This window comes from Dysidea avara, chromosome 5 (assembly GCF_963678975.1).
Source record: "Dysidea avara chromosome 5, odDysAvar1.4, whole genome shotgun sequence".
In the NCBI taxonomy this organism is placed as follows: domain Eukaryota; kingdom Metazoa; phylum Porifera; class Demospongiae; order Dictyoceratida; family Dysideidae; genus Dysidea; species Dysidea avara.
In genome coordinates, this window is record NC_089276.1 from 40,456,484 (window position 1) to 40,468,483 (window position 12,000).

The following is a 12,000-nucleotide window of genomic DNA, read 5'->3' on the forward strand; positions in this document are numbered from 1 at the left end:
GGGTTCATCAGTTATAATAATTATTTACAAAAAAAGTTAACAAACAAGTACACAGAAAAATCTTGAGCACAGTAGGGATATAACACTTCTTATTGTTTTACTGTGATTTAATATCGTACACTACTCCAGCTTGTTTCAGTACTTTTTCTTGATGTGCTATGGTCCCTACTCTAGTTGAAAATTCCAAATTTTTCTGTGTACTTGTAACTTAGTGTTTAAGAAACATATCAGCTGAAAATGTCTCCATCTACTAAGCTATGTTGGTGCTCACTACTGACCAAATGTACAGTCAATAGCCTACTCCAGTCTGAAGTTATGAGTTAATTGTCAAAGTTAGCAAATTGGATGTGTGTGGAAGACCCTTTTTTGCAAATCCAGTCACAGATTATACAGCCAAAGGTTCAGCCGGATGAATGTCTTGGAGTTATAGTGCTAGACAGTTGAAATGGAATAAATTTAGTAACAATACTGAAAACAAATTACAGACACTTATTCAATCAATCATAACTCCTGACTAAAACAAGTTATAAAGATGGGGTCTGTTCACCATGAGCTGGCACATCAATCAAGGTATATATAGTGTTTTCCCTAAATGTCTCCATGCAGAAAAAGAAGGTCATTCCAACAATGAAATGATGATGGTAAACTTTATTTCTAACACATTACAAATAAGTACTCATAGCTCACATGCTATACACTGTACGAACACTAGTCCTGGGCGATAGTGAAAATAATGCTATTTGATATATTGACAAGCTTATATTCATGATATGATTAAATATTGATGAGTATAATTAAATCTGTGGAGCAGTGAGACTAGTAACATTACATAACACATTATTGCATCATATTATATCATAGAATGTGAAATGGTGCCAGACAACAGCTGGAATTTGCCCAGAATCAAATTGCCTTTCCTTGTAGGTATATAGCAAGTGCAGGAAACACAACTACTAGCCTGATTTAATTAGGTGATATAGGCGATGTTGATGATTATATTATTTAGACAATATTATTGTGGCTCTATAATTTACCTCAATACGATATATTGTGTAGTTCAATATCGCAACATTGGCAATATATTGAACCAGCTCTAAAGAAAAAGAAACAAAAATTTTCTTACTCCCCGCTATATTGATTTGAGCTCTGTTTCAGTGCATACCAAAGCAATTTAATGCACATAATTCTTATAGGTAACCTGCATATTTTTACCCATTTTACTACAAACATATTTATAATGGCCAGTTTTTGCTCAGCAGGTCACATATGGCTTTTGGCTTCTTTACACACTAGCTATATTGTGCTGTGATTTCAAACAATATATTTCTAGAATATACGTAGACACTTACCATTGACAATAACAGTAATGGTTTGATTGTGAGTTCCAATAGGATTAGTCACAATACATGTGTAGTTTCCACTATCATTCAAGGCAACACTATTAATGGTATAGTCAATATCAAACACTGCCATGTTTGTAGTATGAGTCACTTGATTGATACCAGAGGATGATGTTATTAGAGTACCATCCTTCATCCAGGTGAATGTGTCTGGGGGAGAACCTTGTGAAGTACAGGACAATCTGAGATCATCACCAACAACAACTGTTTCAGTAGATGGCATTGGAGGGTCTATCATTGGAGCAGCTGTGTAGAGAGATGAAAGATGGTTAACAATGAGGTGATGGGGTACATATCAAGTGACTCACTTCTTCCACTAAGGTACAAACCCACCCTTGTGGTCTGTACCATCATTGAACTGTTCATCATCATACATGAGTAAACACCTTCTTCACCAGGAGAAAATGTTCCACACAGATATAAGTTATTACACCAGGATAGATCCTAGTATTAGCTCCACGTACTTCAATTACAGGACTACCACAACTAATTCTAACAGGTATTTGAGCTCCATTAAAGTGCCATCCACCCAGTATGGTATTAACATCACTACCAGGTCCCAGTCCACTTGCACAACGAATAAATGGCTCATATGGATCAGGCACAAAATCATTATTAGTAAAGACTGAATAATCATCAAGTTGATTAGCAGCAACTAAATCATTTTCTGCACTACCACCAATATTAGATACTACAGCAACACCTAACAGTGTTAAAAGACTTGTAATGATAACACAATAACCAAGTAACATATACATACCATACAGTGGGTTATATATGCAAGGTCCAATGAATTAGTAAATTGAAGTTAATGTCCAGAAGGAATGTAGATAATGGCAGGCATTGAAACACTAGAATGTATTTGGAGGAAAGCCCAGGACTGTAGCGCGTGCCCCATATCACTTTTGTCTATTGGTACATATTGTATCTGTCACCATTAGCATGCTTATTAATACTTACTTGCCATTAACACAATTATCACCACTACTAGCACCTGTTTTATGGCTTTCTCCCTTTAACATGTTTGGGGGGTAATTAGAATTCCATTGTGGGCTCCTACTCCTTGGTCCTGGACTTTGATCACATCTGGAAGAGTGCAAAATCCAGACGAAAATAATTAGGTTCATGGGTGAGAGGTGGGTGGGAAAACTTCACTGCCGATCTTGCACCTTGACATGCGGTAAGGTGTCAGTGGTGTACTCTTGTGTGCATGCATTTACAACTTACGTACTTCTATTTATGACACATGCTGCGGCCAGGCCTTCCTCCATTAACTCCAGTTAACATCCATTTGAACTCTCAATAAAATTTCTGCCAGCAGACTGAATTTATTATATTTTGAAGTGAGCAGAGTTTTGACCAAATCTTCTGTACTTAGTTTTCATAACTGCCATAGCATTCAGATACGTGTAGAATTACAGAGAAATCGTTAATGTCTCGCATATTTCACAATTACAGGAATGCAGGCTATTTTAGCTGCTTTACAAAATTTGGACCTTGCAAAAACAGCCCACTGCACAGTACACACATATGTACCATAGATAAAAATGAATGAAAACAAATATTAGAACTTCACGTACACACATACAACATGTATTTATAAATTTGAAATGAAGAATGTAAATACATACCTTACGTAAGTCAGTCAGATAAACAAAACATACCAATAATGCTATTGCATTTATTATTCAACAGAAGTATATCAGGGGTAGTTACATCTGATTATGTAAGTGACACAAGTTCGGTTGCATTAAAATTTTAACACGTAATTGTGTCAATTTGTATGTGCATATTATGTATTTATACCTGATATACGAAGTGTGAATGATGGACTAGTGTAGTCTATACCACTAATAGTTGCAGTACAAGTGATAGTACCAGCATCTCTTGCAAGTAGATCATCCTCACTAACAGTTTGTGTTGTCTGACCAGCAGGGAAACACCTTCTTTCATTACGATTATTAACATAACATCCTGTAGTGTCCCATGAGTAGTCCATCACTGTAAATGGTGACCCATTATCTGATGTCACATTACATGTCAGAGTTACACTACTCAATATGGGATAGTCAAATGTGTTAGGTTGACTATCCACTGGTGTTCCAACTGGATTACTGACTATTGTTGTAGTATATGTCTGGCCATTAATACCTGTAATGGATGCATATGAAATATGATAGCTATCACTGTGGTAAACACATGTACATATGTACATATACGTATGTATACTGTACTGAGCTTCCTTGTTGAAGAAGTTTAAGTGATACAGTACACTCATCACATCTTCAATTCACTACAGTATGCATCAAAATAAAGATCCCATTTCACTGCCGTTCTGTTCTGTTGTAATGACAGCAGAATGGCATCAAAATGGCAGTGGAATACTGACAGAATGGTGCCAGAACACTATCAAAACAATCACAATGCTCTGCCTGTTACAAAAAGCCATCTATACAGTACAGAGGAACTTCAGTTATACGGACTCCACTTATCCAGATTCTCAATTAACCAAACTACGGAAACAACTGCTCTATTAGAGTAGTGACTGTTCTATTAGGGTAGTTGAAATATTGATATTTAAACAAAAATTTCTTTGTGCTTTTTCAAGTTATTTATACACAGTTTCAGACATACGGACTTTTCAGACTTATGGACCACCCCTGGTCCCAAGAGGTTCGGATAACTGAGGTTCTACTCTATGTGTGTAGCAGTTTTGCTCTATTATATTTGTTATTTAGTGAGAGACTATTAGTTACTGTGTAAAAATGCGCTGTAGCTATTATCACTTTGCTGTTCTTTTTCAACTACAGGTCTACTCAACACTGAAGATGTCTTCCGTCAGTCGCCACTGTAGACTTAGCTATTGCTTTACCAACTCAGTAAGTAGCAAAGTAGCACAAGAGAAGTAGGAATCACTGCTCTGGGGTACTATATGAGTTGTAATGTCTCAAGTTTTAGTTTATAGTCATACTCGTGCAACTGACACAACCATAACTGATCACACGAGAAGCAGCTCTGTCTTCAGTCTGGGAAGCAGAAAAGAGTGAGCAAGAAATTAAATTAGTTAGCTCATGGGTGAACTTATGGGGAACCAGCGCCTGCCTCCTTTTGAGCTATGCACTCTATTGTAGCCATCATCGTGCAAAAGAAACAGCTACAGTATATAACAACAGTTGCCATAGTCCACAATTCACAACACATGGTAATAATAATGTTGTTATTTACTCTTACCTACAGACTTCCCCTTTGTTAGCGTTACAACCACTCAAGAAAGAGAAGATTTATCTATCAGCATTAGCGTCACAGATACCATCACCTCAACATTTGCAAGTAGCAAAGATCTATCTTGGAACTAAGACTAACACCAAGCTACTGTTATCTGTTTTGATTATACCAACCATTGTTACCCCTGTTTAGAACACTATTCAATCACAACTCACCCAGTTACCATACCTATAAAGGCTTTCACTTGCCCACCCAGTTACCACTGAGAAAGAATTCGAGCTTTCATTGCTAATTGGAGCAGATCATTACTGGGACGTCACCAAAGATCACATCATCTGAGGAAGTGGACTAACAGCCATGAAATCGAAATTAGGATATGTACTTTCAGGGCCACTCCCACACTCTATTGCTCTACGGACCAACGAATAGGACTTGCAAAGGTTCTGGGCTATTAAGACATCTGGTACGTCACCTTTCTGTACCACTGACAATGAATCCATACAGTCCTATTGCATTTTGAGAAACAATGATGGATCCTACACTGCAAGATTCCCATTGAACAAAAATCATCCTCCCTTACCAACTAACAGATCTACATGTGAGAAAAGAACACGCTTCTTAGTCAACAAGTTGGTGCAAACTCCTAAACTGTTACATGTTTATGACAGCGTCCTGAATAAAAAAGAACGGGGTTTCATTGAACAAGTACCAACACCAACGTTCACCAAAAATTGTCACTACATACCGCATCATGCAGTTAGAAAGGACTCAATTACAATGCCAATAAGAATTGTCTACAATTGCAGTTGTTGTGAATCCAAGGACTCACCAAGCTTAAATGATTGTTTAGAGATCGGCCCACCATTTCTTACTGACATGTGTTTTGTTCTCCTTAGGTTCAGCGGTCATAGTTTTGGTATCTCAACAGACATTGAGAAGGCCTTCCTTCACGTCCAGCTCTACCTCCATCACAGGGACTTTACACAATTCCTATGGCTGTAACCAACCCCAACAGTGAGTTCAAGGTGTTCCGTTTCAAAGTAGTATTGTTTGGTGCAACCAGTTCACCATTTGCATTACATGCTGTACTGTTTCACCACCTACAACAGTCACACACTCTAACAGCAGCTAACATGTTAAGAAATCTGTATGTCGATAATGTAATCACTGAGTGTATTACACAACAACAAGCCACTCAATTCTATTGTAAATCTAGATCCATCATGTCTGAGGCAAGACTTAATCTTCAAGCTTGGGCATCCAATTGTACCCAACTCAACACTCTAGCACAACAGGAGAATGTGGCTGATAGCACTATCTTAGTCAATGTACTTGACTTACAATGGGACACTGTTACTGATAAACTTCACTTTATTCCAAAGATGATCCTTCCTCAGAAACACACTACTGTTGTAGTCACAAAGCGTTACGTACTCCAGCAATCATCAAGAGTGTTTGATCCTATAGGTTACCTGGCTCCAGTCACAATCCAGGTTAAACTGTTCCTTAAGAAACTCTGGCAACACAAGATCAATCGGGATGACCCACTGGAGAACAGCCTTAAAGATGAATGGCTTACCATAGCCCATGAAATTGAAGATGCCACCACTGTTTTCATGCTGAGGCAATATTCTGCTATTAACAGTTCCGATACAAGTCTACAACTACATGTTTTTGCTGATGCGAATTTGAAAGCCTATGAAACTGTGGCTTACCTCACAGCTGGAGACAATGTAAATTTCATCACTGCCAAGTCCTGGACAGCACCAGTAAAGATATTGACTTTACCAAGATTAGAGCTGATGGCTGTCGTACTTGCTACCAGGGTAAGCAAGTTTATTGCTAACTCCTTGTCATTACAGGCCATACCACTACACCCTTAGTCAGGCAGCCAGATTGTCCTCCACTGCATTCAAAGTAGTAAGAAGCTCCCCTCCTTTGTTTCTCACCGTGTAACTGAGATTAAGGATCTTACCAGCAATGCACCATGGAAGTACTGTCCCACTGATGACAATCCAGCTGACATTCTTACCAAGGGACTGAGTTCACACATGCTGAAATCGTCTACACTTTGGTCATCTGGCCCATCATCTCTACCCTTTGGCCAGCATGGTAGTCCTCACAAGAAATACAATTTCATGCTGCTGTAATCACTGCTGAAGAATTTACTCCGTCTCAGCTGACTACTGAACCATGGGACTACACTGTGTCATTGATCTGAAGAAGTTCAGCAGCCTTGGTAAGCTTGTTGTCACCACTGCTTATGTCCTGTTTCACATATAGCAAACTGTAAACCTGGTGGAACCAAGTAAACAGGAGCACTGACACTACAAGAACTGTATCATGCCAAGATGAAATGGGTGATGAGCTGTCAACTTCAAATGTATAAAAAAGAAATATCCAGTCTCATCTCCACCTCCCAAAGAAGCAAACAACTGACACTACTGTGGCAGTTGCATCTTTTCCTTGGTGACGATGGTTTTATCTGATGATTCAAAATACACTGCTGAGTCAACTTACCAAGTTTCTGTACCTATTACCACCTTACCACCCTCATCATACTCAGTACTCACATCAAACTGTACCATGCTGGTGTCAGTAGCAGGTTACGTAATACTATCATGCAAGAGTATTGGATTCCCACGGCAAGACGATATGTTAAGAGCTTACTGCTTTGCTGTACCATAATTATGTAAGAGACACCAGGGGAAGCAGCCATACATGGCACCAGATTCAGCACCTCCTCTGTAAACTAGAACACACGATTTACCTCCATTTACAGTACCTGGAGTAGACTTCACTCGGACACTCTATGTCCAACAAGACAGAGAAGAGGTGAAGGTTTATATCTGTTTATTTGTGTGCCACAACCAGAGCTATACACCTGGAAGTAGTCACCAATCTGTAAACTGAAACATTTTTACTTGCTTTTTGCAGATTTACCAGCCACAAGTGTTAACTTCAAGTTGTTATCTCCGACAATGCATCCACATATCTGTTGGCTGTAGAGGAATTAACTGAGCTGTATAAATAAATCTAGCAAACACTCTGAGTAAACAAGGAATAACCTGGAAATTCATATCAAAGAGGCCCCCTAGTATGGGGGTTCTGGGAGAAGTTGATTGGGCTAACGAAGAGCTGCCTTACTAAAGTCTTGGGAAGAGCACATATTAATCTCCTAACCCTACAAACACTAGTGGTAGAAACTGAAGCCATTCTAAATTACCAACCATTCACCTATGTCTCAAATGATTCCCAGGACCCAGATCCGTTAAAACCAGCTGATTTTCTTTATGAAAGACGTATAATCTCTCTACCCTACAGACATGCTGAGGAAGATGAACTGACAGATCCTAATATTGGTGATGAAGCACATATCCGGAAGAGAGCTAAGAAACAAGCATTGATCATAGAACAATTTCGAAGCACGAATATCTTACATCATTAAGAGAATTCCATAAAACTTCCGGCAACAACCAACAGAAGGTCAAGACAGGTGACATTGTGCTAAAACATGATGATAAACCCTATGTTGACTGGAGACTAGCTGTCATTGAAGAGTTGATACCTGGTGGTGATGTACTGATTTGTACAGCAAACATACGCACCTCAACTGGCAAAACAAACAGACCGATCACTAAGTTATAACCACTAGAAGTCAACACTAATCTGGATACTACTGCATCTAATGCTCAAAATTCTATCCACCCCCCCAAGGATGTCGAGATTAACTAGAAACATTATTTTTATTAGTAGTAGTAGTAGCGATTCTATAATATGTGAATTATTTATAGATTGTAATCACGTGATTATGCCACGCTTGTACATGTGATCATTAAGAGTTGTAGTGTGACATTGTATCGTCTTCCTCCCAAGTAATCCTACCGTATCGAGCAAACCAGTGTTCTTATCGTGACATTCCCTCATAGTGCATTTTATAGATCCAATGAGTTTAATATTGTCAAGGGTTGTCTTCTTCCAAACTCCAATTAAAGAACCTTCTTCCAAACTCCAATTAAATAACCTTCTTCGCACCAGACCTGCTTACAAGTGATACTGTTCAATCACTCTCATTAACGCACAAAAAGTCACGTGATACAACAAAAATATGTATGCAGTATTACAAAAACCTTTCTATGTTTGATAGATGTATACGACAATCAAAACAGTTTAAAATCTCCTACTACAACAAATAAAATGTCAAGTCTATCTCTATAAAATCGTTCAGTTTCTAAGTCTCTAAGTTTCCCCAGTTACTACTGCCTCTCTTCTTCATTTAGCTACAATTTCAGTAGATTCACCTCCAATCTTGTCCGCAGACACTTCCAGCATCTCAGTTGGTGATGTAGTGCTTAAGAAAGATGACTGTAAGAGAGTGTTCTGGAGACTTGCCATCGTTGAAGAATTGCTTACTTCGTCAGACAGACAAGTACATGCTGCCACCATGACAGTATGCAAGTCTGGCAAGCAGGGACAGCTTTTTCAATGAAGCATTGAACATTTGTATTCTCTAGATTCACCCTTCAACTGAGAATTAATCTTACACGCTTCTCTCAATCTCAGTGAGAATTTCCTGTGCCACTGACTGATGAATTGCTTGTTGCAGGAGATGTCTACGACCTTTGCTTTTTTGCTTAAAGCCTCTAATGACTTCAAAGTGGGAATAGATAGGATTACTAGTGGTTCTCCGTCTGCAGCTTAATTTCAATTAGCAAAGCATATTGAATTGATCAAAGGTAAAAAATGGTTTGTCCCTGAGACAACTTTTAGCACTCTGAATAAGGCATTCAAAGAAGCTACCCCATCACAGGGCTGTTTCAACAATAAATTTCCAAGTGATACAATTTCTCATCAAAAATTTCTGTTCCTCAGAAGAATGTTTACTAGATTTAAATGTCTTAGCATTGTCAGAAATAATGGTGGCTGGACGACCACATGCATTAATGATCTTGGTTGGTTAATAACAACTGATCATGGAGATCACGCTTCTTAACAATCTATTTGTTTGAATAAGACTAACATGATTTCCTCACTTTTTATTTGTCTAGCTACAATGATACTGTAGCATAGTGAACATAACGAATAGTGACTACACCAGTAGAGGCTGACCTAAGATACCCTAATACAGCAGTCACACTAGTTGAACAGTCACATGTGTATGCTATAACAAAAATATAATTATAATCAGTGTATGTGACCAAATTTTAGAAAGTCACCCATATGGGTGCATTCGACACAATAAATGTTTAGTGCTCAAACACAGAATTATAAGTTAAATTTGTACCCATTTAAGGATAAAATAAACCATAGATGATACCTTGAATTACAAGAAAAATATTTGAAAAATTGTTTTCTGCTATAAACAGCACCATGCCAGTTTCAAAAATCCTAATGATTTCAGGTGCGACCATAAGAGTGATTTTCCAAAATTCGGCCGCATATTTAAAAACTATTAATTTAACCCTTAAAACCGCATAATTATTATGCTGATAAATCGGCGCTGGTGTATGGCTGTAAACAAAGAGCTGTAACTTACGAATTGTCATTCCTATGGCTACGTAATCAACACCAATTTATTCATAATTAAACAAGGATTAAAATGGTACCAAGGAGTTTACCCTAGTATGAAAGCATGGGGCCAAAACTTGCCTACTGTAACTATCGTTATGCAAAATAAGCACACAACTCCCTACATACTTTTAGAAAATGGTTAATATCTCCTTCCTACTTTATCAGATTCGTGTGAAATAAACACGTTCCTCATTCAATGGCAAGTCATGCCATACATAGCTCACGTGACTTAATTAATTGTTAATATGACTGCCGTCACGAATAAAAGAAAATTGAGCTGCTGTTTTCCATCACTCCATAACAAGTAAGCCTCTGTTGTTACAGTGGTTATTTGGACTTCCTCAAGTAGCCCAATGAATAAACTTTCTGTTGGTATATAGCTTTAGGCTAACAGCGTTAGGCTAGTCTAGCTATACAGGCCATTTTAAATGGTTTTGTGTAATCACGTATACCTTAAAATTACCTGCGGGTTTAAGGAACTAAGCAATGAAAGTCTGAAACAAGACATAAATGATGGTATCAAACAGTATGGTAATATTGTTTAAGATCCCCACTAAACTGACATGGGCAGCCTAAAATTCTTCCTTTAAAAATCATCCTAGAAACATCTTACACGACGAAAATCACCTTTACAGAATAATATTAGTACAGCTGACATTAAATACAACATTAAACAAGAAAACACTTAGAGGAGGCTGGATAGAATTGTTTTAAAAACCATCCAAACTCAAATTTTCGTTTGCCTGCCTGCCTGCCAGCCTGCTAGACCACAGTTTCAAAGCTGGACGCCAAACAAAGCAGCGCACAGCCACCATTTAACATCAGAATACCTAACTCACCAATGGGATGTGTGTTTAGGGGTTTCAACTAGTGCGTAAACTCTATGTCCTGTCTTTCCTTTATCTGCAATCAGGTTGGTTGTTGTCTTCTCTTCGTGCAACAAAACCATATCAAGGCATTAACTTTCTGCTTAACACTTTCCTTGAGCAGTATATTTAGATGCCACAAAATATTCAAGCGCTTAAGCTACTCTAAAAATACTGGACAGACGGTAGATGCCTGTAACTTAACAATAGGTTTGAGGCCACGCCCATTAGCGATCTTAGTTGATTAGTAACAATTGAGCACAGAGACACACCTCTTAATAATCTACTTGATGACCATACCCCTCATTGGTTTATAATAATAGTACAATGAAAATAGGGATTAGTGACCATGCCTCAGTCTTGGTAGGCTAGAGGCTGACTTGAGACACTCTAATACAGCAGTCACCCTATACAGAACAGTCACACATGTATAGCTGTATGCTATATCAAGACACACAGTAGTGTCGTGCATCCCAAAAAGCCGGCATGCAACACTGTGAGTATATTGACAGGAAGAAATAAAATGTGATTTTCACGCATATGTAGCTCCGTGATGTTTTATCCGATTGGAACCAAATTTGGTACAGAAGTGCCCACATGGTAGGGGAGTCTAGACATGAAATTCGAAGAACATCGCCCCAGCCATTTCCAAGATACGAGCGGCCAAAGTTTCAGTTTTTCCTTCACTTTTCTTCTTTTCACACTTTGCAAAATCTTCCATAAAATACCAAATGTGTACTCCGATCAAGCTGAAATTTGGCACACTTGAATGGCTCATTAAGGCGGATCTCAGTACCAACTTTGGTAGGAATCCGATGAACATTCACGGAGTTATGATCGATTATTCGCGTAAAATAAGGTCGAAGGTCTGTCACGTCCACAGGGTAAACCCCTCGAAGGAATGAGCTGATAATTGCTATGTAGATGGAGTAACCACC

At 38.4% G+C, this 12,000-nt stretch overlaps 1 protein-coding gene across 1 annotated transcript; it reads left to right on the forward strand.

The window, feature by feature from the left end:
* Positions 1-5,617: 5,617 nt before the first annotated feature.
* Positions 5,618-6,508, forward strand: LOC136255289 (uncharacterized). Its single transcript, XM_066048016.1, has one exon. It carries the CDS (start codon positions 5,618-5,620, stop codon positions 6,506-6,508), a length of 891 nt encoding a protein of 296 aa, XP_065904088.1.
* Positions 6,509-12,000: the final 5,492 nt, after the last annotated feature.

Coding starts and splice junctions, on each gene's coding strand:
- LOC136255289 (XM_066048016.1), top strand. CDS start 5,618: ATGGCTGTAACCAACCCCAACAGTGAGTTCAAGGTGTTCCGTTTCAAA.